Genomic DNA, 26,699 nt, shown 5'->3' with positions numbered 1-26,699 from the left:
TAGAATTCAGGTACAAAGAACATAGCATATATTATATGCAAGTTCATTTTTAGAAAAGGCTGCCTTCTGCATGCTATACTACTTTGATTTGAAACGCTGGAGCCTTAGAACATGAGTCACTATTAAAATAGTAGTTCTCTGTCACCACATTACATATTTATAGAGAAATTAAATTAGTTTATCATACTAAAGTTTAATATATTAAAAAACTTTCTAGACAGTGCCACACTGGGACTCCTGCATTTGGGATTTCAAGACTCAGAAATGAAAAGGAATACAATGGTGAAAACACACAACATCGGAAAAAGACAAACACACACAAAAAACCCTTCCCAAACAAGTATGCATTATGAACAAGAAGCTAATTCATAATGATGTTCCTAAGAAAGGGCTATCAAAGGATTGAAGCTCTTTTCCCCAAAGTGCATTTGGGAAAAGCTATTTCCATGCTATAGAAGCTGCTTCTACGGCCTCAGCATTGGGAGGAGCGCTCAGTCTTTGACCACTACAATACAATTGCCCTGCTAGTTATGGCAAGATACACAGCAGGTAATTGCTGCTACTTGCATGGTTTCCTCTGACACTAGCGGAGTACCCAGGCAGGTGAGCCTTCCTCTGTTAGAATAGTCTACAACTACAGAGGACTTTTTGTCCTGTATTGAGTGCTGTGACCCTTTTCACCACAGATGCGAAGACGGTTCAAGAAATAGTAACCATTATTTCAATGCACTTAACTTCAAATAAAAAAAAAAAAAACCACACACACAAAAACACACAATTCATTTAAAAACTCCCACACAATTCATTTGTGCCCCTCCCACACAATTCATTTAAAAACTCTGCACAAGTTTCAGTTTTGGTCATCACTACTTATAGATATCTGCTACAAAAATATACCAGCATAGTTTGTATCATACATTTTCCTGGAAATCACACAAACTAGACCATCCCTAAATCATAAAGCTATTGGTTTTTGAAGAGTGAGAAAGGCAGGCAGTACAAAGTTCTCATACAGTCTGTGCTTCTCAGTAATGAAGACCTGAATGTAAAACTAGTGAGACATCTCAGGCCTGTATAAAAGGTTCACAATTCATTTCGGCTCCTACTCACACATGGATCGTGCAGGCACCCTTCTGTCTAAGCTTTGAAAAAAGAACCAGATGGCTAAAATCTCATCTCTTCTGTCCATCAGAAAAAACAGCACTACTCACTCATTACTGCACTGCACCTCTTTACAGCAACAGTGCCTGAGGTGGATGAAAGGCAGCTGGAAGCAGAGGACAAGCCAAGGTATGGTCTACAGAAGTAGATTTTTCAGTAGCATTTAGTTTCATGTTTTTTCCCCTCAAGTAAAACTAAGCATTTGACAAGCACAAAATAGGATTTCGGACTGAAAGTACCTGCAGAACTTGACAAGTTAACAGGAAGTGATGTACCACTTGAGCTTTTAACAGCTGTTTAATATTAAACATCTGTTGGTGATGGTTAGCTCTGATAAGGATTTCTAGAGCTACTAACAGAGTTTCCCAAACACCTTCCTGAAAAACAAAAACAGAACAAGATCACGGATTCAAAAATAACTTTTCACTATAGACCCAAAGATAACAGATGAGGAAGATAATCATATAAAAATAGTTTCGCACCTCAGAAAAAGTAAGATTCACAGCAAGTGTAAGAGCATCAGGTCAGAATTAGAAGCCATCAGAAGAGTCACGCTCAGTAACGGCACAGAATTGAGCATATTTTAGTGATTAAAGTGACAAAAGACAATACTTCTTGCCTATACTGAGCTTTGTATACCCTTTGTTTTACCAACATCGGATGGTTGTTTTCAACCATTCAATTTTGTAAGTGGAGGGGGGAGCAGGTGGTCTTCCTCAGACTGAAGAAGTTTCTCTTAAAAATTAATCCATTCAATTAACTGAAGTCGTTGACATACTTTGCACATTTACTATAAAAATTAATGCACTAAGGTAACCTGCAGCATTGACAACTGGGAACTTGATATTACCACCAAGTGTTCAAAGAAAAATAAGGACCATTAATTTTGGACTGTTTTAGTAGCTACTGAAATCTAACTGGAGAAATGAATTTCTCACTTCATAATACTTTATCATCATTTCATTTAATTTGACTTTTAACCAAGGAAAATAAAATCTTTCTCCGAAAAAGAAACTAATTACCTTTGCTTTAGACCATATCTTCCAGTCAAGCAGCAGTTTTTCTAACAACTGAACGTCCTGGATTACTGCAGTAGAATCCGTGTCAAGCATGACCTGCCCATTCTCATTTATATAGAGAATCTCATCGCTGCAGCATCCTTCAAGGAGAGTCTTAAAGAGGGGGGGGGGGGGGGGGAGTTAATTTTGAATGTTGTAAGCGCAAAACAAGATAGCTGTCCTCTCAGATTTAAGAAATTTTTTAAAGGGACATCTGCCTTTTTGATAAGGAAGGCAGTCTGCACGGCCAACTTTGAAAATAGTTAAGAGTTTAGTAACAACTGGAGGCATTTTAGAAGCTTCGTAAGGCAAGTACACAGAATTAAAAATAAATAAAATCAGGTGTTAAGTGCCAAGATGGGCATTCAACTATCAGACACTTTTGAAAACCTTACACCCTGACTTTGCATGTGAAGGTGCATTACTTGATGACTGTTGCTTGCACCTCCTAAGCTCTAAAACTTAGAAAGCTCAGCTTTCATTTTATTAGAACAAAGAGCATCCATAAGAATTCTGTCCACCAGAAGACACCAGTCTGAGTGTCAGAGAGTACTGCAGTTTTCTTCTATATGTACAGAAAAATATTTCTGCTAGGTGCTTTCATGAAAGAAGTACAAGGGAAATATTTCCCATTACAGGTAAACTTTCTAGAAGGGTTATTGTCAATATCCTTAAAATAACCAGCAGTTTATTTAGCTTCAGGATGCACCAGGAAAATTCTTACTACTTATCCATCTTACAGCATGATTGTACAAAGGGAATAGGGTTCATTACCTATACTCACGTTTTTCTAGTCAGGAATTATAGTTAAAAAAATAAAGGAAGCCAACATTTTATTACTTGCATAGCAGTTTAAGCTTACTTAGAGGGGATCTTTGCCATCAGAAAACTGAAGTTCCAAATTTTTCCACTCCCTTCAAACTAGGGGTATCAGGACTGTCAACGTCTCTCAACACTTCCTTTTTCTTCCCCACCCATCAGCAGTTCAGGGCAAAACGCTCCTGTACCAAACTGGCTCCAAATCACTGTTCTGCCTTTTTGCAGAGAACTTCTAATTTAGAGCTACAACAGCAGAAAGGTTTCTAAATTTGTGGTAACTGAACAATACAGACCGTTTAAAGAACATGGTACCTTCAGCATGCAAAATCCAACAACACACTTCGGTTTGATCAACACTCGATGAACCATGGAATAGCCATTACAGTTTTCCATCTCCTGTATTCTCTGTTGACTGTATTTTGTTAAAGACAATATAAGTTGAAGTGCTAAAGCTTGAGTGTCTTCACAGCTGCTAATCTCTACAACCTGAAGAAAAAGTAAGTTTAATAAATCAATGTAAATGAGAAACACGTTTAGAAGACAAGAATCCTTAAGAATGCTTTGTTGCAGTCTTAAATCCTATCTTCTGGATTAAATTCATTTTGGAGATTCTCAGATTATGTACATATAACCTGCATTTTTGCATTGCACACACGTACACACATTCAAATACTACCTAAAACGACAGAATTCCTACAGTGCTAAATTATGATCCGCTAAGCAAGCAAGAGTCCTATCACAAGAAACCCTTTTTAAGATAAATTTGTTCCCAATAAAATTTAAAAGGGGGCAATTTTTTTCTTGGTACGCTAAGGAGTCAGTGCCTATCGGTTCCATTGCTGTGTTACCGGTTAACACTGCTGCACTTACAATTATACACATTTGTACATAATGTCATCCGACAGATCTGAAGTACTGTTTGCTAGCTTTACTGATGCAAGCAGAGGATATAGCAGGAGCATGTGGTTAGCATGTACCTGTATAATATAATACCTTGAACAGGGATATTCTCCTCAGACTTCATTATCAGGAAGCATCAAAACTATACTAAGCAGTGTCTTCACAACCAAAAGTCCGAACAACTATCTCTAGTCTAACGTGCATTGGTTACCCCATATACACATCTTTTAGAGCGCTATCATTGTCATGTAGGCATATAAGACAAGTTTTAGGTCTTTGTTAGTATCTTGCAAGAACTTAAATACTTCAGAGACCCTTAGCGTAAGTATCCGTCTCTCCACATATAGGTCACAATAAAGAAACAATTAAGGTTCATAGCCTTAATATTTTTCAAATTAGAACGTATATTGAACAAGATAAACCTTTGAACACAGCTACACAGCTTTCTCTCAGAAAAGCTGCCACTATTAGGTAAGGTCAAAGCACTGAATACTACAAATATAGTTTTACACTTCTTCATACTCAGACTACGAATATCCTGGGTTTAGTGTTAAAAAGCTGCAATAAATCCGACTTAAAAATATTAAGCAACACACCACGACTGTAACACTTTAAATTTAAAGATTAGATTAGAGACCAAAAATGAGTTCTACAACATTTTAAAAACAAGCAAACTGTTGCCATTTAGAAGCTCCCTCTTTGCAAAGTAGAGGGCAACACCACCTCTTACACACTAGCAATGCTATAAACAAATTGCACAATAGAATTATCATTGTTGAAAGTCTCCTGTTTAAGACAACCTATATGATACAGTCTGCGCTATGTCATAGATATGTTTTCTACACAGTCCAAAAGTCTGAGTTTTTTTGTTTTTGGTTTGAAATCAACAGGAGTAAGATGGCTAAAATAGGCGTTTTGCTACCCAAGACCAAGAGGAAAATTTTATAGAGCAGAGCACACAACTCTCCCATCCCTCCTTACCCTTGCAAAGAGGAAGACAAATGCACCAGTTCCTCCAATTTCATGTAGTATGCCCTGAAGGGTTTTGTATTCAACCGGCTGAAGTATTTTCAGGTGATGAGAATCCAACACACCGCTCTGAACTTCTTTTGAACTGAAAGGTCGCTGAGAAGGTACAGTTTTCACCTGACTTTTCAGTCGAATAACAGGTTCATATATGGTGTACTGACTAGGGCAGCATGTGGTATAAACAACAGCAAGACTTTCCTGAAACAAGAGAAGTTTATAAGCCAGACTTCAGGAAAGGTGAACTGATTTAATGAGGCTGGGGGCGGGGGGGGGGTGACAACACACACCTAACAGCAAGAAGTGGTAAACTTGGCAGTTCATTTCTACTTTAACCTCATCATTCTCCAAGTTTTGTATAGACGTGTATGCACTAAAACGTAAGAGGATTCCCAAGTTTTAGCACAGCTGCTTGACAGCTACACCACAGAAAGTTAAGAAAATACTAAAACCCAAAGATTTTCCTCTCATCACCCAAAGAAGCTTCAGCACTATTTCATATAAAAATAAAGTTGTGTAGTCATTTCCTTCTAAATTTGTCAGCAAAAGTCCTGGGCAAATTTTGCTTCCCTTTCTAAAAGTGGGGGGATACCTTAGTGTCCAAAATAGAAAATAGCTGCTATTTTTTCAAGATGTCCAAGTCTTTTAGCTGTAAGTTTGTTCTTCAATCAGCTTTGCCATAGGAGAACCTCAGCACATGGTTACATACTTGAGACTACAGAAATTTATTTACTGATGAAAAGACTTCGGTTCAAACCAAAACTCCTATCAAAGGCAACTGACTCATTCTTACAGGAAGTGTAAATACAATCAAAGTATGGTCATTTTATCTACAAAAGAGATTATAGGTACGTCTTTTTTATTTTCTGCGCAAGAGTGATCAATTCACTTCCGAGCAGACAGCTCTACTTTCTGGTTACTTGGAGTTTTGTGAAGCAAAGCAGGCATAAAAGTCGCATGATGCTAATTTATTAGGCTTTTCAACTAGTTCACTCATCCCTTCTTAACTCATTCAAAATATAGTGCCCATTTTTATAAGGATCACATCCAGATAAAATGAGCTTTTGCCTACAGCTACAGCACTGCTGTAAAACAAGATCAGAAAAATCCCTCTGGTGGGGACAATTCATATAGCAGAAGTCGCCAGTGCATCAAGATAATACCCCAAATATAGTAGGCTCTATTGAAAAAGCAATTTTCTTTTTTCCTTCTTCTAGTATAACTATATTTATACCTATATCTGAAAACCTACGAGTCAGGGAGATGAGAAAAGATAAGACCTCTCAGCTGGAAAACTACTTTCAGCCAAACTCAATGCAAACCTAATTCTTCTCAAAACCCCCAAAAGAATTGGGATAGAGGTTTTTGCTTCCTGTTAAAGCACGCTAAATACTCCCCCTCACTCCTATACCATCTACTCAATTTTAACGTTTAAAAGGTTAACTAAGCTGAGCTATCCTTGTCTACCTTCATGCCAATGGAAGAGACTAGGCAACTACTCATCCTAAAGTAGGTGCTTAAAACACCTCTGGAGGTGCCTGCTTCTCCGATATAGAAGCAGCACAGTATTGTAAAAGTTGGGACATCTAAAAGTTGTCACAATCCAGCCTAGAGAAAGATGAATTCCACATTGGCTGTCCATTTTATCTCCTACTGAATAAATGGAAAGAACTTGCAGTGATTTTATTAAGAACTGCATTTACTCTTGCCTACTCAGAGAGTGAAGCACTTCAAGGGGGGCAGCAGGAAACCTGTTCCCATTTTCTGAATCAGTTCTAAGAGAGGAAGAACCATTTTTAAGTTGAAACTTACAATTAAAGGTCCAATATCCACTTCCTTTTTTGCCATGAAGAGCTCTTTAATTTGTTCACATTGTAGAATATCTTTACTTATATACTTAGAGCAATCAGTCAATGTTTTGCCATATTTGCAAGGCATTACAGATGTGAAGTCCGGCCCACAGGCATATAAATAGAATGCTTCCTCTGGTCCAATCCTTGCACCTAAAAATCCAGAAAAGCAGTCTTTAAATTCTCAGGATACACTAAAGCAAAACTCATATTGGGTAGTAGACTGCAGCAGACACTTAACAAGGAAGGCTAGTTTTCGTAAGATTTGCTCATCAAAACTAGTAAAGTCTGATGTTTATTAACTACTGTAGATCTGTGACTTGGACACACGCTGCAGGCCACATCAATTCAGTGGCAGGGTAAGTGAAAACAAGTCAGGAAGATGATCTGGATGAAATGAAGATCAGCATGTCTGAATCAATTACAATGCATTTTTTTCCTGTAACTGAAAAGATAATCTAACCAAGCATCCTCAAAGTTTTCAAAGCATAGTAAGATTACAGATAACAATATGCTACATCATCACGGAGAGTTGGATAGAGCAACTCGGAAGGATGCAACAACGGTAAAAGCTCATTTACCACTGGAGAGAAAGAGTAAATGATTTACCACAGGAAGGAAAAGAAAAAAATGCATAGGAAACGGAAGACCAAAATGGACCTCTTTCCTCTTTTCAGACAGAGAGCAAGACTACCCAGGTCATCTGTTTTTGAGATTGTTTCTTCAAAAGTAGTTTCTCTTTCAGTTGGTTAAGACTCCTAAAAGGTTCAGCCGTTCTGCTAAGAAACGTCCAAATGTCTGAACAAAATTATTTCATAATTAGTTTGCAACCTTACCTAAGACAGACACGTGCTTCCAGAAAGACTCAAAATCTATGCTGCATGAGCGTGTGGCAATGGTACAGCCATAAATCCAGTGCTCTCTGGATGCATCTATTATGCTGGCTGCAGGCACAGAGTGGTCAGTGTAGATCCAGTAGGTGCAGCTTACCTTTCCCACAAGCAGCTCAGCTACTGCATGCATTTATATTCATATTCTCCCCAATATATTACACTGGTAAAGAAGGTATTATTGCTTTTACTGGAATAAGCTGGTATAACCTAAGTCATAAAAATTAAGCTTTAATGGAGAGGAGGAGGGAGATGAAATGAAGGCTTAAGCAAGCTTAAAAAAAAAAAAAAAAAAAAAGCCAGTAAGTATACAAGTACCATTAAAGAGAAGCAGATTTCCAAGATCCCATCTACCCGACAATCGAAGTAAGTCTTCTTGAGAGGATGTACAATGGCCAATCATACAAAAGGTTTTATTACTGTCAGATGATAAACTTGTTTTCCTTGGTAGTGTATAATCTAAATTAATCTCACATTTCCTAAAAGCAGATATAAAGAAGCAAGTATAAATACTGAGAAGCGATCAAAATTGCTACTTAAGGTATTCAGCTTACGCTTAACGCATTTTCATATTTAGTTATCAAAATTAAATCATCAGGGCCATTATCAACTTCTAGGAGTCTTAAAACTCAGTTACATTAATGTAACTTATGTGCGTGCGTGTGTGTATATAAATACTACCTAAAATTAGAGGAAAGAGGGATGGAGTCACAACAGGGGTTGCCATGCAGTCAGGATTTTCTAGATAGAAGTTTCCTTCCCTCTTCCCTCCCTGACCTCAATGAGGAATACACCCCCCCCCCGAGTGATGTTACACACTTTTCCTTTAAAATATAATCACAGTTTGTCAAGGATTTCTACTGTTCCTACAGAACCAAAGGCCTTTGACCATGCTACTGCACTGTAGCTTGCAGCTTATATTGAAAAATTGTGTCCAAAATTTTCTTGTGCAGGGGAACCTTGTCAGAGCTCATGCATACCCTCTGTGCCGTATCACGGCTTATTACTGTGGGCAATAAGCCTGATGCGCTCAGGAAGCGTCCTATAAACCTAACGTGCATTTACATGGATAGAACAACTGGACTGTAAAGGTCATTTGAAGTTTCCTGGAAGAGTCTAATACTGCATATATTAGCAAATTGGGCACTCTCTCTATATAGAGTGGCCTCAAACTGCACACGTGCAAAACTATTTTCACTTTTCCCAGTATCTGCATATTTGGGCTTTGCTGCATGTCTGCATGCACAGACTGAACAAAAGGAAGTAAAGTTTCTTAATATTTAACTACATGGTTTTAGAACATAATCAAACCAAGTATTATACTTTACAACTTGATTCCCACATTATTTGCACAATTTTAATCATGAAAAGGGTGCTTTTTTTCCCCAGATATAGCCTTATTAAAGAGTCCTAAAGTTACTTTGTTTACTAACCAGATTCTAAAGAAATTTTAATCCTAAGAAAGCAAGAGTAAAGAATTATGGAGCATCTAAGTGTTTTAAAACATAGCATTTTGACCTAGTTAATATTTGCAACACAAAGGAAGTCTTCATAGTTTAGGCTTTGGTAAATATCACAATTTTTCTTTTGTTCTTGAATTCCTTTTCTAACCAGTGAATATTTCATGCAGGCCCAGACTCAAACCTAACATCAGATTTTCTAACCAGTGAATATTTCATGCAGGCCCAGACTCAAACCTAACATCAGATACTTCAGTTAGGGACACAGTCCTTAGACTTTCAGTGAAAAAAGTACTTTCTGCCGCCAATTCAGATCTTAGGTCGGTGGGTGTATTTTTTGGAACTTCTCCTCTACTTTTCTCTCAACTACACAAAAAAAAAAAATCCAGGGAAACTATTTTTTTTTTTTTAAAACAGAAAAAGACGACCATCTTCTCTCCACCTCCTCTTCATTTCTCTTTTCAACAATATTGCCAGTATTCCGATTAGTAACTTAAGAGATCACACTCACTGTTAACTTCATTGCATAGCTTTTTTGGATCTTACTCTCAAAATCATGTAGTACTTACCTCCCTTATTTATTCCTGATCAGGAATCTTTGGTTCAAACACAGCCCAATGCAAATCTTGGTGCTTTTATTCAAAGAAATCACAACAATTCCAGACATAAGGCAATTCCTAGCAAGATACCCCTCTCCTACCCCAAAAAGTTACTTCTATGCTACTTTAGTGCAGGCTGATGTTTTCCTACTAGTTTACATCTTCTTAAAAAAGAAGGTAGAAAGATCTAGGTGCAACTGACGTATACTTCACCTCTGACCAGAAATCCACAGTAACAGCTTTCCATGGATATTTTTCTTGCCCTCCGGCTGCTGCAGATATGTTATTGCCAAATGTTGCCACTTGCCCACAAGGAAAACATTCTCTGGAGATTCAGCCTGTGCCAGCAGACCAGCTTTCATCTCATCATTTGGATCCATGCACATGCTACGAAAACAGAAGAGGAAGAACAATAGTCATTTGTTTTCAAATCAGCATTTTTTGGCTTATAGTCGTTTAAATTATACTCCTTAACTTTCACAAACAACTTGTTTTAGTTACAATTCTGTATTTAGAAGATGAACGTAAGCCAGGGAAATCCTCAGATTATGGCTCCAACTTAGTTATTTAACCCATCTGCTTACATTTTAAATACGGATGATACGATCTCTATTTTACAGAAAAGTTCAGTTTATTGAGGGAAAAAAGGCAGATGCCCCGTGAAATAAAGTGTTCTAAGGTTGCAGTTTCAGATTCATTTTAAGGATTCATTATTTGTGGGAATTAATCTTATAAACATCTTTTAGAATCAATTTAAAACAAAGATTCCCATTTACATTTACTGTGTCACTTCATTAATACTTTAATTGCTATCTTGCATTGCATTGTGTTTGACTGATCTTGCCTCTTACTTTGGGTATTTATTATATACCTATACGAAACATGCAAGACCAGAGGCTAACCTTTTAAGCAAATAACATTGCTATAGATTTGTAAGCAATAAATTTGACACTAACACCAGTGATGTTGCTACTAGTGTTCAAGATAGCTCTCTTATAGAAATTAATTTTCTATTCTACATCAGCATTCTCTGCAAGCTGCTATTAGAAGTTAGATAAGAGAACACACATAAAAAGGTCATCTTGTAAACTTGACGAATACACAGTACCGAAACACGAAAGCTCCAGTGTTCAAATTTGCCCAGACTTGTATCATCAGTGCTTTGGAACCCAAGGAAATTACATGAATACAGCCATCTTCAACAAGTTTATCTCCCAAGCTTAGGTATTCCATTCCTATTGACTTGGTTTCTTCTAGAAGAATAAAAATCTTTATATGCAATTACAACACAACAACACCAACACATCCTACCAGCTACCAAGTACGAAAAGAAATAGCTCAGGTTCTGAAGAGAATTGTTTTGAAAAGGGAGCTTACTAGTACGTACAGTCCTCTTTACACATCTAGGTCTGTTTGATGTACTGGAACAGGGGAGTTGAACTTCAACATTAACATTGCATTTTGCATGTTTTGCAATCAGGTAAAGCGACTAAGCTTTAATACATTCTATCTAATTTAAAGATCCTTTGACATGCCGCATCATGTTATGTTCTTTGTTGGAAGTCGTGGTGTGCATCAAGAGTTCTTTAGATTGGTCTTTACAAAGCAAACGACCCTTTAAATACGAGCTTGCATCCAATATTTTAACTTAACTTTACAGAGCAAAAGCATAGGCCTTCTAATAGAAGCAGTGCTAGTAAATTCTAAAATATCAGCTTTTATTTTCACTGTACTTTGAATAAAAGCACAGTAGAAAGAATGAAGAGCAATTTTCCTTCTACAAATTATAATCTGGGGGATTCTGCTCAGAAGAGTCTGGGAGCAAGTAAGTCTCTACAAAAGCATAAACAGAAATGTTGTGCAGGTACTGATGCTTATAATGGCATGTAGAAGGAAATTTAGATGCATTATACTGAGCCTCAAGCCCTGACTCGGTGAATTCAGAGCCTCACATTCTTTAAGGTAAAAGCTTCGTAACATAGTTAAATTCCAAGTCACAAGAAGATTTACTAGCTCTCTATGAAAGAGAGAGCACAAAAAAAAAACAACCAGTTGCTTCATCAATACATGAGAGACCAAATAAATTTGAGAAGCAGTCTTCTCCCAAAACCTTTCAGCTACAGCACAGAATATTTTCATCAGCATAACATGAAATGGCATAAGGACATTTTACTGAAGTTACAAATTCAAATCAGAATACTCCATTTCTAAGCTAACAAGCATAATCAAACTTAAGAACTAAAGCTGATAGCACTTTATCTTTACATGCATCTTACAGGTCTCAAAGAACAACCCAGAAGGCTCAGTCACTCCCGTTTAGCATTCAGGATATAAAAGAATAAACTGCAACCTTTTGTATATGGCTCATCAACTAGTAACATTTGTGATCAGAACCCCTGAATGATAACCAAATAGGAACAAGAACTATTAAGCCCTCACCTGTGCTGTCGAAGCTGTTCTCTCTTACAGTTAACAGCTTGCTTCTTTTCTTGATCTTCTTCCCCTTTTCTGTTGAATTTTCTGCTTCATGAAGACACTCCGGATGAAACCACAGTGAGACACTGAAGCCCTCAGACATGTGTGGCCAACAGTTCTGTCCAACTAAAGGCAGGTGAATTGGGGCTACATACCAAGAAGAAAGCAGCTGGTGAGTCAAATTTTCACCATCTGTCTCTTTCTTATTCTGTGAAAATTTTGCTCTTTTTAGTAGCCCGGCAGTCTTGCTGTTGGGAGTGCTAGCAGACTTTTGTGAAGAACTGCTACTCAAATTTGTGCCATGTAGCAAAGGGAAGGCAAGGTACTGTAATGGGTTCATATAAATATCAGTTTCCACCATCTTCAACACACCCTTAAGCAGTATCTCCTAGGAGAAAAATCAGACAAATAAGCACAAATCAAACTGTTTACAGTTTGATAGCCAAGCGTCATCACTTAACTAAACAGAATTCTCCTCCTCCTCCTTATTTAAATTTGGATTCACGTTTTCCTAAAACGGTTGAGCTTCCACATCCAAACTGACACACATTTACAACAATATTATGGCTCAACAGGTTTGAAGTTGATACTTAATTCTTTGAAGATTTAATCACCACATATCAATCTTCAAGTTACCATGCTTAGGATTCAGCTAAACTGTAGCAAGTGGTCATTGTGCAGTCTTATCTCACAGTTCTGTGCTAACAGATTACCTTGTACCTCAACAAAAGAGCACACCTTTCATCTTGTGTTTGAAACAGGTTAAGGAAGCACACATTGCAATCATTTTGTTGTTGCATCAGCAGCAGCAACAAAACCACCTGAGTCCTTAAGCCAAAGTTTCAAAAGTAGCTTGCAATAATTGGCTACTTAACTTGAGGGAAAAATTGACTTGTTTCTGTAGTTTGCTACTATTTCAGATCCCAGTTATTTTTGAATTTTCTTCCATTTGTTTTTTTTCCCCCTCTACAAAGTCCTACACAAACCAAATGATAGGTATCTCAGCAGTAGATCACTCACAGGCAGCAGGTTCCAGCACTACACAAGCCGACTTCAGATGGTTTACAAGGTACTTCCTGCTGAAAAAGCAGCACCCGTTCCTGAGATAGAGATGCTTTATAACCTCATGGGAATGGCTTTCCAAGTCTTACAGTATTACAGTATTCCCTGTTAATCTCCTCATAATTCCTCTAGAGTTTTCTTGTGCCAAAGAAAAAAAAAAAGTTACCAGGGCCCTTTCTTCAATAAGGCACACTTCCAACTCCTCTTTTTCTCTCTCGCATTTCCTTTTCATCTCTTGAAAAGCAACTACTCCAAGAAAGAACTTTAGTCTTGGAATTTTGTCCTTTGCTACTGCACACATACCGTACAGGGTGTCTTCTCCAAAAATATCCTCAGGAGAAGAGTTAACTCTTCTGAACAGGTCTGTGAGCTCATCAAAGAGACTAACAGGTCTACCAGCACCGTCTGGCATGCTAAAAATAGAGACGTAAAAATTTTATTGAACACAGTTTTTGAAAGACATAAAAGCCTCATATACCATACTGTTATGAGAAAAGATTAACTTGGAATTCAGAATGTTTTGTGAAAACATTTCAAATTCAGGAAGCTGTGATGATTACAAGATGATTACTTGAGAGACCAGATTTTTAGAGTCTGACTGTGCTTCCTGGCAGCATCATTGAGAAGTTCACTGGATGAACCTAGATGATTACAGGCTCCCAGGTTTGCAAAAGGGAGCCTGAAAGTCTGAGACTCTAGCTTCTAGATGCTAGGTTCCCAAAGGTTCTCCCCACAAAGCCAGGGATCAAAGTCCTGGCACGGGTTTACAACAACTCCTGCTGCAGAGCAACCTCATTATGTGAGCTACCCTAGGGCAAGCATATAATTTGTTTCCACATTCTTGGATTAGCTAGCTATTTTCTGAATTGAAATAAAAACAAATCAAGACATCGTTAAGTCTTGTTTTATGCAGTGGTTTGAAATAAAAACTGGTGATGTGACAAGTCAGATTTAATCAGTAAGATAACCATTGTTTTCCCAAGTAATGTTTGTTGACGTTGTCATCTTAGGTTTATGATTTCAGCCAGTGTTTTCCGATCAGCGGGTATGTGTTTAAATAATGTAGAGTCCCACCAGCTCGAAAAATAACCCTGTATTTATATAGAAGATCCTTGTAACAAGTTAAATACACAGCTGCACAGATTCACACATGCCAATGAGTTTGCTTAATATACTGCGTTTGCTAAAAACAGCTGAAAATTTGAGGGCATATACATTAAGTTATAAATATCAATATTTATGTTACTCAGACCTTGAACTCACCATGAAAATTAGACTCTGTCTGGGTCAATATGTTCAGAAATCCTCCCAAAAGACTTTTAACAGCTCCCTTAAGAAAAAAGTTTGACATGTGAACAATACAAACCAGTTCAAGCAACTAACATTAAATTTCTGTTAAACAAATTCTTGTCTAGGGGTGATCTTTGTTAAAGTAAAAATAATTCCAGTTAAATTATGGATATATTAAAATATTTGCTAGTGAACATGCTTTCAGTGCTCTGCACAGTTCAATTGCATCATATCAAAGAGAAGGATTTGAAATCCAGATGATTCAAGAAAGAATTCTTTGGGCTGCTACCAATTCAGCAACTCTGGGAACTCTTCCCTTGACCCCTCCCCTATAATAACCTGAATTATAGAGTTTTATAGGTTGTGACAAAATATGGTATGTTGGTATACAGTGACATAATTTTGAAAGCAAGTTTAACCCTTCTGCAACCTGTTTGTGCAGGATTACTCTAAAGACTCATGGGGGGCGGGGGGGGGGGAACCAACGCACACACACTCACACACACTCACACAGTAGCTTACCTAAAAGCAACATCCTTCACAAAGGCAATCTCAGCTAAAGGTCATTAGCACTCACAATCTTCAAATTTGACACTTGAAATTTTTACACTTGCTCTTTCCAAAATGTATTGGAGAAATACATTTGATAGTGCTAACACATGGAAGGAGAATTTTCATTTCCTCAGAATAACATAGCCTAAAAATACGTAGTTAACTTGCAGTTTGAGAACTACCAGAAGCCTAATTCCCTCTAGAGATATTGAGATCAGCAATATACACTCCCAAAGGTCTTTTCCAGATAGTATTGATTGATTGTTGAAGCTTGTTTCCACTGTATGACTATTTACATTTCAGGAAAAGGTATTTTCTTCATTGTCTTTGTAAGCCTCAGACATCTTAAGGGACTGTGTGGATGCATTAAGCTGATCTGCCATGTACTGTAATCAATACAGACAGATTTAGAGAGTTATTAAACATAAGGATGTTTGCGCATACTAAAAGGCATCAATTTGACAAAATGAAAACGATATTTTTAATTATAAATCATTTCATGTGTTGAAGTTCAAAATGTGAACTGTGTGCTAGTGATTTAAAGCTAACAATTCACAAAAAAAAAATGGAGTATGGAAACAAAACAGTATTTCTCTGCCTACTTCAACCTCTCCTGCTTTCAGTTTAAGCTGTAAAGCAGAACTAACTTTGCTTCTTAGTCAAATGATTATATGAAAGTTCACTTTAAGTTTAGAGTGCTTAGCTGTATTTTCTTCTTCTGCAGAAGAGGCACACTAACATTAGTTATTAAAAGGCAAAAGGAACCCAAGCTAACCTTCAGAAATTGCAAAGGATCATGAGGACATCAACCTGTGCACTGGAAATTTTTAAAAGTACATATACTGTGTGCATGCATGTGCGTGTGTGTACAAACGCACTGAATATAAGATATTTGCTGATAAATATTTCTGAAATATTTACAGTTCCAAGGCCTTCAGAGACTAGCTATTTACAAAATATTAATAGTCTTTATATATTACTTTTCCACTTAAAGGACTCATACAACTCAAGCCAGAACACACAAGTGCTAGTAAAATTGCTTATGAGAAAATCAGTAGACAAGAGAATACAAAAAAGCACATATCCTTTTAAAAATATGACAGATTGCTAACTATTTTGCTGCTTCCTGATAGCAGTTTGCGGTAAATCAGAATAAGACCAAATACTCATCTGCATAACCCAATTCTTTTTTGATAAGTAGCAGTTGAGTAGGAGTCGCCAGCTAAGCTTCATTTAAAAAAAAAAAAAAAAAGACAAATACAGAGGGAAGTAATCTTCCCTCATAAGACTACATACGTAACCCACATCATAGCTTAGGAGATGAATACTGGATACAGGAAGATACAGTTCTGTTTTTTCAATAGCCTACCAGTCATTAAAACTGTATCAACTGCTTTGGCGATTGAGCAGCCCTGATAAAATAAGGCAATTGTGAAATTCAAAAGCTTTGTAAGTCAAGTATCTTTCAATACATTAGCCACTATCCTTTCAGGTAGCTTCAAACTTCAATGCAGCATTTACTTGTGGTACCAGTTATTTTCATTGTTTCATTCCATATCAAATGCTCTAACAATAAGTTAGAATATTTCTGAGTTCACTCAATTAGGTATACTGCTACCATAAAACTGATGAAAGTAAGACACATGATGCTATATTTTTGCCTTTGTTTACAACATTTTTACCTGCTCTATAAGTAGCGTGGCATTTCTCTCCTTCTGGCTGATGATTTTCAGGCAGCTTTGGAATACATGAGCAAGCACATCCAGACTCGCATTACCAGCTGAGAGCAAGTTTAATTCTAGCATGCAGATTTCAGGATATATTAATTCTCCTTGATTGATGTTTTCAGTTAGGTCATTAAAATAACCTGAAGTACCAGCGCATCCTGGTTCTGCCTTTGTCTCTGCTCCTGAAAGAGAATACTTGCCTTACAGAAATTTCCTCAAGTGAATACAGTTTGCATGATTCAAATAGGACATCCAAGGACACACTTTCTCCAATCGTCTCAAAGGTAGAAAACAAGAGCCTCACTAGCTTATAAGTATTTTTCAGAAATTAGTAGAGCCTTGTGTTCTGCCTTGTTTTTCACATGTGCCTGCCAATCAGAAAGTGCAATGATGCAATTTCTTCCACATGTCTTCACTTCCTGGGAACTGGACACATTTTAGTGATGATATATGCAATTTGTTAAATACGTTAAAAATCACTGAGAGAGAGCTTGAGCTTCTATACAGAAAACCGAGCTTGCCAAGAAAGGAGACAAAATTAACGTGGGGGGGGGGGGAAATTACTGATTTAAGAGCTTGGGGAAGAGGCTTAGTTATTTAACTCAAAAAAACACCAACACATGAGAGAACATCTCCAGAAAAAAATCAAAAATCCCTGAAGGAAAACATTTAAGCACCTCTTCTTCCTTTTACACCCAGGTAAGACTTTAAAATACGTCACTTGAGTTTGCTGGAAGTAATTCAGGTTAAATTTTTTTCACTCCAACTCAAAAACACTTCCAAAAGTGTTGAATTTATCCATGTGTGTGTCTGTATGTCACTATTGATAAAGTCTCATCACACAGGTAAACAGCAGTAATAGAACTCAGTTCTATTCAAGTCTGTTACTGCTCATGCCAACCTCATATTACGTAAGAGCATAAGCATCCAAATGTTCAACACAAAGGAAAAAGTTAAAGCAAATTCATCTTCAAAATTAAGTATACTGAAACAAATACAGTAACATAAAGGACGTGCACATTAGCGGTTGAGTGAATATAAGTTGAGATGTCATGTTATAACCAGACTAAATTTAACCAGACTGTTACAGTACTATGTAACACTGATTTGTAAACAAAGTACTGATAAGCATCTCTGGAGAAAGCTGCCTGAACCACAATCAATAATACATTTCAGCAAAGATGACTCAACATGACTTTGGTATAAGTGTCACAGAAACCAAAAAAAGAAAAGAGACAAAACAGTTCCTATGACAACTATTCATATTGTGAGTGTTATCTTTCCATATATAACTGGATCCTACTAGAAGTAAAAGATTTAAGTTATCTGCATCTCTGAAAAGCCCCTGATATTCATTCTATTTTTGTATATCAAGACAAGCATGCTCAGTTATGCCATAAGGACTGCTTTGTACATTTAGAAAGTTTACATTTACCATCATCCTTGGTTTCACTGTCATCAGGGTTACTTTCACTATCTGCTTCATATCCTTCCTCTTCAGCAAGGAGTTTAAGACTACAGCACTGTGACTCTTCAGCTTCTTCCGAAACGTCTCCAGGTTGTGACACAGGCTCCTCTTCAGTGTGATGGGGCTGTATAATACATGTGTCAAACAAGTTTATCTCCTTTGTTCAGAAAAAGCATGCAGTTCAGAACTTTCCAGAGACCTACTTCCTCCATCTCCATTGGCAAAAGAAACAAACTGACCACGTACTTCAAGCAAGCACAAGGTAAATTTTAAAGCATGCTTTTAAGGATGCTTTTACTTCATTCCTACATAGGAAAAGAATTCTACAGAGACAGATTTTTCTTACTAACTACATGACCTAAGTTTTGGGAAACAACTGGCCAACACATTAAGAAAAATCATGTTTCAAAAAAAAAAAAAATCGCTATCACCACAAGCAAAGCATCAGTGTAAGGTGAAAGTATCTCTGCAGTATCTCTGCAGCCAGTAGGGTCAGTCGGCAGTCCTACTTTGAAGGTCTCCGTTTGAAAGTTTGTCATTTTATCTCTGTTGTGGCAAAGCGAACTGAACTTCAGGGTTCAGGCGTATCCATAAACAGTACAGCTTGCCGTCCCACTTTGGCAGGCAGAGGGCATACATATTTTCCTTAATAGCAAACGTAAGGAGCTTATGAACAACTATCATTCAACTTAAATGCTTATATGAGAATTGGAGAATTAATCTTCACCACCACCAAAAACCAAGTTTAAGCACATGCTCTCTAGCTAAAAAATAGAGACCTGAACAACAAAAGACCTGATCTAGCAAACCTTTCTCCATGTAATATTTACAGTAGACTGCTCATTGAGTCAGTTCCATACCTTTTCGATTTTTTCTTCGGAATGATCCAGATCAGCAGAAAAAGTACCCAGTGCCACACGAAGCAGTGAATCAAACAGAGGCTTTGCCAGGTTGGTTTCTATCACTTTTGACTCAACAAGCTGGTCTCTTACTTGAAGTAAGATATCATCCACACAAGTATTCTGTGTTTTGGAAGACAGAAGTGTTTTGATTGTGTTATTCTGTTTTGTCTAACTGGAATGGTCTCATGCTTTCATTTAAGAACTCTTCTTTCCACCTACAACACTCATCGGAGTTCCCAATTAAAACTATCTGACTTCATCCAGTCTCTCACAATAATGAGGATTTCTCATGTTTGTCATAACAAAGATTTAGTAGGTTAAGCAATCCACACACTGAGAGTCTGGACAACGCGCTGTTTCCCAGTCATTACAAGTGAAAACACTATGTTTCAAAAATAAACACCTTGGAAGTAGTTTAAAGCATGCCATGCATTCAGACTGTACAGCAACATTGCTAGCTAAGTCAACAAGCCAGGGGGTTACATGCCCAAGTCCCCCCCCCCCCAAATAACAAGCGGCCAAGACTGAAGGCCATTTTCCAGTTCTCTCCTGTACCTAATACCTACTGCTTCACAATAAACTGCCAAATAAAACGCACAACATTAAAGCACGGTAAAGGTGTCCTTCTGGGAATTAACAACTTGTGCACACTAAATTAATTCCCCTGTAAGGTTTGTTTTAAGTAATAGTTCTTCCATGTGTCCCTTTAAGTATTGTGCCTTCTCCAGCATTCCTCTCTTAGGCAGCATGCTCTGCTCAGTACTTTCATCAAAAACATTAAGTTACTATGCATAACTCCCTTGTCGCTCTACACACCCCTCCTCAGTCCCTTCTGTCACATCCGTTCTCCATTAAGTTTACTCCTTCACAAAAGCACTCTACCACCATTCAGGGCCCATCAGCTCAGATAGCCTGCACAGGATGTGAGACTGTTGAGCAGTACTGGACAACAGGACTACACAGAGAGAAAAAGCAGGCCGTAACTTTGAGCAGAACAAAAATTTAGGTATAGTCAGCAAGCAATTCATTAGCATTCAGTAGTCAAGGTCCACTACTACGTTCACAGTCAGAGGAAGTCGCCCCTTTCTTCTAGTTAGGGCCGTCTGGAACAAAAGAAAAAGGATCTTTGTCTGTCTCTATCAATCTTCCCTAACGCTCAAGAAACATTAACCCAGAAACACTACTTGGTGCAGAGCTCAGCCCTTGGCCATATTCACCACGCTGGATCAAACAGCTGCAACAGATACATGAGAAACTAAACCAGAAACATGTGAAAAAATAAACAGACAACACAGCTAAAAAGTGAGCAAGGTAAAAACAAAACACCCCCAAAACACATACACACATACCCCCCGTCTAGGTCAACCTGCTGTTCTGGAATGTTCTCTCACAACCCCAGAAAGACAGGAAATCAACATGAATGGGGAGCCAACCAGAGACATGGGTCATGCGTCATGACACGGGTGGACAAAAGTCACGTTGGAGGACAAGTAAGGGGGTGCAGGGTCCTGACGGGCATCTTACTGGGTACAGCAAACAAAAGGGTGACAAGGTGACAAACAGGAAGATGCCTCCTCAGAAGCAGCGACTGCCAGTTTCTCCATCTACCCACCCCTGTTCCTTATGCCTAATGACCACCTCTTATTACTAAAGTCATCTAATTGTATAGTTCAGGTATCACACGGAAAATACAGTGTCACAATAAGAGCAGAAACTACCCTTTCATGACCAAAAGAACTTTTGATTGTCACATTAAAATAACATTGGACATAAATACGTTTAAGATGAGCAAGGGAAATTACACAGTACCTGGTGACCCGTCTCTACTTCTGTCTTCTGCTGCATACTGCTTGCACTGTGCAGACAGATTGTCAGCAGAGCTTCAAGGAGCCTGATAGCCTGAAGTGCCCACGCATCCTCTTCTCTTACAGACGGCTTTGTCTCTTCAAGATTAGCAATGAGAGTAACTAAAGTGTCTTCCCTGCTCAAAGAGCTGTCACAGGAAATGCGTTCAGACACCAACTGCTCTGCATCAACAGGACTTTTGTCAAAACTATTGAGTTCCGATTGTGTCAACTCCCTGCTTTTAGCCAAGTGAGCAGAGTCATCCTTGATGAGAGACTCACCACGAGGGCTCCCATGCAAACTTCTGCTGCTTTCACTCAATACTCTCTCCTCTTTTTCTTGCTCCTTTTCCTTGTTCTTTGCAAGTTTCTGAATAATCAGTGTAAGTAATCTATGGCATGCTTCAAAACCTCCAAGTCTGTGGAACTGTCTCTGGAAGACTGAGCTACATAAATAGATCCAACGACACACGGACCAAATATCTGCAGCCCTGTGAATATATTCTAGGGAAGGCAAAGTAAGGCTTTCCAGCGACAGATATGGTAACCTGTGGCCTAATGGCTCACTAGCTGTACTGTCATATCCTGATGTGTCTTCAGAGTCATTAGCTGAATCCCGATCACAGTCTGCTTCTTTACTTACACATAAAAAAGCAACACAGAGGAATAGGTTTATTGTGTTGACATGAGTGTCTTGACTCATAAACTTTTTCTTTTTTGGGTAAGCCTCTTTGAGGCCAGCATAAAACTTGCTCAGGCTTTGAGGAACTTCTGAAACAGTGTGTTGATTACAAAGAGAAGCAGGCAAGTCAGACACAGCCTCCTTTTGCTCACTGGTCAAGCCTTCTACTTCTGCCATTGCTTGGTCTTTCTGCTGGTCTCCAAGGCAGAGTATCAAAGTCTCTAACACTTTCAGAGAATGGCTTCTTACAGTATCCAAGTAATTCAATTCAGTCATTTGGTTTACTCCGTTACAGCTCAAAAATGAGTCTCTAATCACCCTTCAAGAGAAAGCATAAGAAAGTTACCTTATAAGCTAGACATACATTCACGTAGTTTAGAGGAGACATCTTAACCAAAAATAACTGTCTGTTCTACACACTTGACGAGCACCAAGGAAGAAGGACAGACCACGTTTGTATTAATTGCTGTAAATATCCCACCTCAGGAACGTGAGGTGGGACAGAGAGGGGAATTTGTCTGCAGCTTTCGAGAATAACAGGCAAATATTGTCTGGTATTGGAAAAGAATTCATAAGCTTATTTGTTGTAAGAAATGATGCAACAGATGAATATTGATTAACTTCTAAAACACAGACCAAAGATACATGATGTTGAAAGCACAGAAGGTGTTATTATTAATTATTTATGACACCTGCTCTTTAGTGGTACCACCACTATACTTTTTAATGAGGGATTGGAGATGGTAGGGATCTTGTTTTCTCTGTTCTATGACTTCAGAAAGTAGAGATTCCTCCTCAAATAAACTTGAAGTCCTAGCATATTTTAATAGCTATATCTATTTAGTATTTGCATGAACACGGGATTCCTGCAATTTTATATGAAACACCTTTCAGGCACATTTTTGCGGGCCTTCTGGTGTAACAATTGCCATGTTAAGAGTACCCTTTGGTGTATTTGTTTCCAAGAGATGTTTTTCCCCTTCTTTCTATTCCCCATCCATTACGTTTAGTTTGTGGAGATCCTTACTCCAAATTCTGTAAGCTTCTTCTTAGTGTACCATGTTTGTTCACAGACATCTACCTCTCCTATTACCTTCCCGCAGAGTCTGCTTTTACTATAATTGAGTCATATGCTCTAAAATCAAAGGAGTCATGTATTGATTTGTGTATTTCCATTTTTAAGCCAGTAAACAGACAACCTTAGACTTCTTTGAATCTAAACTTTACTTTTTACCTCTTTGCCACTACGTGCTTTTTTTTTTTTTTCCCCCTCCTCCTTCAAAACTGATAGCTTCTGATACAGTTTAGGTATGATAAAAGTTAAAGAACACGTTAAATAATACTTTATGAAAACTGTAATACCAGCCTATTCTTCATATTTGTTTCAGGTAACCCTAATAAATTCACTTCAGCTTTTCAAGACTCTAAATGAAAATATCAGAATTTTTCCAGGAAGAAAAAACATATTCATGTTCTGAACAAACTTGCAGAGATTTTACTAAACTACTATTTCATCAATTTCACAGTAAATAGGACAAATTTTATTTCATGCCTTGGAAGTATGTTTTTGTTTGTTTTTGCTTTTAAAGTTAAGCTTACATGAATCTAATTTTGTAAATGAGGAAACAGTTATTTCAGGACTACAAGAAATCTAACTTAAGCCTCCTTTTTCAAATGAGGTTTCTGTGAAGACCATTCTGGCAGGAAAAGGGAAACAGATCAGAAATTAAGTAGTTTAAGTCCCACAGAAAAGCAACATGTGAATCTATTCAACATTCCTGAGTCACTTTAGCATGAGGAATTAAGAGGCAAAGAGTGTGTCACGTTGGACAAAGATTTCATTTGTTTCTACGCATTTGGACTTTAAGTCCATATCTCATCAATACAGATCCCTTGCTATGGTTTACAGATCTACTGGCAAATCGTAATCCTGTGGACCGAATCCTATGTTATTCAAACGTGTATCTTCTTTACACCCCTGCAATATCCGAGCGCAGCCTACAACGCAAACAAAATTTATGTTCTAAAATCAGTAACAGATATACAAGGTTCTGTATTATAATTAGCATATTTTCCATTGTAAGCAGAAAAATCAGCCAACCTGGATTTAAGCAGCACAGGGAGCGTCTGCAAATAAGTCTGAAGTACTTCACAAGGCAAACACTGGCTATGGTAACTGAACGCGTGTTTAGCAGCTGTAGTTACTCCTTGCTGTTGAGCATGGCAAGCTAGCTCAACCCCTCTCTGAAGCACTGGATTATAAATACAGTTATAGAGTTTCCATTGGACCACTGCATTTCCCTTTTGAATTAAGTGGCATATGTGGCTTGCCATCTGCATGCCGCGTAGTCTGTCTTCTTCGAAAACAAGGTCTTGATAAGCCTCCAGTGCATCCCATCTCAACAACATATCTTCAGATCCGCTACTAGGCAGAATCCCCTGAACTCTGCAAGAGGGACTAGATGCAAGACCAGCATCACTAGAGTTGCCTCGCAAGGCACTTTCCAGCTGAGCAAGTTGATCACAGTCAACAGTACATATATTGCATGATGCCTGTATAATTTTTGGAGAAATTTCAGCTCCACCTAGCTGATCCAATATAAACTTGTTAAGGATGTTCAGTATGTGCTGTTGAAAGTTCTTTAACATCGGCAACTTGGAAGCATGAAGCAATGGGATAATCACAGACTTGGGATCCATACAACAGCATATTCCTACATTATGTACACCCGAGAGAATCTGAACACAGGTACTGCTCAAAGAAACTTGTTGCAACAAGCGCAAACACTGGTGTGCACAGACAGCAATGCAACAGCATCGGTCAGGATAATGAACTTCTCCATCCACTGTTTCAAAGGGGTTTTTTGAAGCTTGGTTTTTAAAAGCAGATACAGAAAGCCCAGAGAGATCTCTATGGTGGTGCATGAAGTGGGAGTACTCACATCGTCTGTGCCGCTTTCTTGTACACATTGATTGATGAAGCTGCTCTGATTTCACTTTTTTCACAGTGCTGATTATTTTCATGATGGTGTTGATTAGAGCTTTCAAATGCTCTGAGGCTTCCCCAGTAACTCCCTCATGCTTCATACACAGCCATTCCATTTGAAGCACTGTTATTTCAAATAGCTTAAAACCCTGATGTTGTATGAACTCATGAACCAAATCTATAGCTTGACTAAAGTAAAATGGGTTGGAGGCTGCACTCTGTAGGCAGCAGATCAATATCTGCAAGACCCCCTCTAGAACCTCAGGTAGAAGCAAAGCTCTGTGATGATAGCTAGAAAATATAAAGTCCTCCTGAACCTGCTGCTGTAGTGTTTTTTTGTGGGCAAAAAGATCAGGCTGCTTTTCCAAGGAAATTCTGATTTTTAATGCTGCTTTAAGCAAGTCCGTTAGATTTCTTCTTAAGTTGTCAGGCATGGTTTCTGTATTGCTAATATCTAAAGACATAAGATGAAGCACTGTTCTAAAGAGCATCCTTTGTATCAAAGCCACAGGTTCTTCTGTCCACCCTGCAGAAACTACTTCATTTTCTGGACTACTACCTACACTGCAACAGTCTCCAAATCCTGATAAGAATTCAGTTAACGTGGGCACCACACTAGCTGTGAGAACAGAACTGTGATTCAAAGTAATATCAAATTTGCACACTTTTTCTAGGAGCGACAGTAAAACATGGCAGAGGTCAAATGGAGAGTTGTCCATGTTGCTCTCAATCACTGCAGCTGGCTCATTCAAAGTCTCCAATTTTAATTCCTGTGCTAGAATTGGACTGGAATTGTCTAGGTTAGAGGTATCAGGATTAGAATTTGGTACTGCTTCAGCTGGTAGGCAGTCACTTCTACCTAGAACGTAGCTGTCCCTAAGTGGATATGTTACAAAAGGCTGGAGGAAATGAGATCGTCTGTGTTTCATCATTACAGTAGCCTTGTCATCAGAATTGCCTTCTGAATCGGAAGTGGATAGCTGAGATCTTCTTGCATCTCGCACAGAGTAACGATGGGTGGTTTTGCGTAGATGTCCACTTCTTCGAGATCGAGGATATAGTTTTACAGAAGCCTGAAGAGATGAACGACTGTTTCCATCTAAGCCTAGCTTTTCCTGAGTAGATTTCACAGAACTTGAAGTGTTCTCTTTGGTCAGGCATATGTCAACTGTAAAGGGTAGCTTAAAAGCTGTTGCAACAGAAAGACAAAAAACACTGCATAAGTCATACTCAGGAGCATTATAATACATAAATTATTTTTCCCATTTGAGTACTTCCAGCTCCAGAAATAGGAAATAAAAAGGTTATGTATTCTTAAAAATGGCAATGAAATTTATCCAAGTAGTGCCAGAGGTGTATCGGGATGCTTTGAGCAGTATAAGGTCTAGCATATACCAAATGCAAGTATTTATGACCCAGTAAGTTTGGCATTTAGAAAATATGGTAGTTAACAGCCCAACACAAAATGAGTCCACCCTACAGATATAACCGTTAATGATACTGAAAGAAGAGTTGCTTCATGTGCAAGCATGACCGAGCCAAACTGTCAAAGAGACATGGTTGTGATGCTTGAGGAAACATCTGCTTTGGAGCAACGAGAAGTACTTTACCAAATTAGGATATTCCTTGCACAGAAGAGAAAAAAAAGCTACCGGTTGTAGGGGTGTAAATAAACAAATTTCAGTCTAAAAGAACAGAGCTCTCAGTGCACAACAACCAGATCCATTGCATTTACTGCATCAGCACTACTACCTAGAAATCTGTAGTAACAAGTGTATGATAAGCAAAGTACAAAAAGCAAACATCTTAACCTGTTTACACAATATCATTTTAAACTAATCCTGGAAGGGTCAACCTTGCATAAGATGACTGAAACGTCTTTCATTCAATCATGTGTACAGTAGAATAAAAGATGTAGCCGAGCAAGCAGGATAGTTAATTATATAAA

At 38.1% G+C, this 26,699-nt stretch overlaps 1 protein-coding gene across 12 annotated transcripts in view; it reads right to left on the bottom strand.

The window, feature by feature from the left end:
- Nucleotides 1–26,699, bottom strand: part of LYST (lysosomal trafficking regulator) — a 148,884-nt gene that overhangs the window by 38,810 nt on the left and 83,375 nt on the right. For 11 of the 12 annotated variants that reach the window (XM_068938957.1, XM_068938956.1, XM_068938952.1 and 8 more), the window contains 16 exons: nucleotides 23,867–25,940; nucleotides 21,049–22,084; nucleotides 19,198–19,359; nucleotides 18,305–18,461; nucleotides 16,825–17,051; nucleotides 14,564–14,630; nucleotides 13,604–13,713; nucleotides 12,203–12,626; nucleotides 10,872–11,016; nucleotides 9,977–10,150; nucleotides 8,023–8,183; nucleotides 6,777–6,967; nucleotides 4,920–5,165; nucleotides 3,351–3,524; nucleotides 2,184–2,333; nucleotides 1,401–1,538 (listed from right to left, as the gene is read on the bottom strand). In XM_068938957.1, the coding sequence (XP_068795058.1) occupies nucleotides 1,401–1,538; nucleotides 2,184–2,333; nucleotides 3,351–3,524; nucleotides 4,920–5,165; nucleotides 6,777–6,967; nucleotides 8,023–8,183; nucleotides 9,977–10,150; nucleotides 10,872–11,016; nucleotides 12,203–12,626; nucleotides 13,604–13,713; nucleotides 14,564–14,630; nucleotides 16,825–17,051; nucleotides 18,305–18,461; nucleotides 19,198–19,359; nucleotides 21,049–22,084; nucleotides 23,867–25,940 (5,636 nt within the window). The remainder of the gene's footprint in view (nucleotides 1–1,400; nucleotides 1,539–2,183; nucleotides 2,334–3,350; nucleotides 3,525–4,919; nucleotides 5,166–6,776; nucleotides 6,968–8,022; nucleotides 8,184–9,976; nucleotides 10,151–10,871; nucleotides 11,017–12,202; nucleotides 12,627–13,603; nucleotides 13,714–14,563; nucleotides 14,631–16,824; nucleotides 17,052–18,304; nucleotides 18,462–19,197; nucleotides 19,360–21,048; nucleotides 22,085–23,866; nucleotides 25,941–26,699) is intronic. The other variant, XM_068938955.1, reaches the window with a different exon arrangement.

This window comes from Struthio camelus, chromosome 3, assembly GCF_040807025.1.
Source record: "Struthio camelus isolate bStrCam1 chromosome 3, bStrCam1.hap1, whole genome shotgun sequence".
Taxonomy (NCBI): domain Eukaryota; kingdom Metazoa; phylum Chordata; class Aves; order Struthioniformes; family Struthionidae; genus Struthio; species Struthio camelus.
This window is presented reverse-complemented; position numbering and strand designations above follow the sequence as displayed.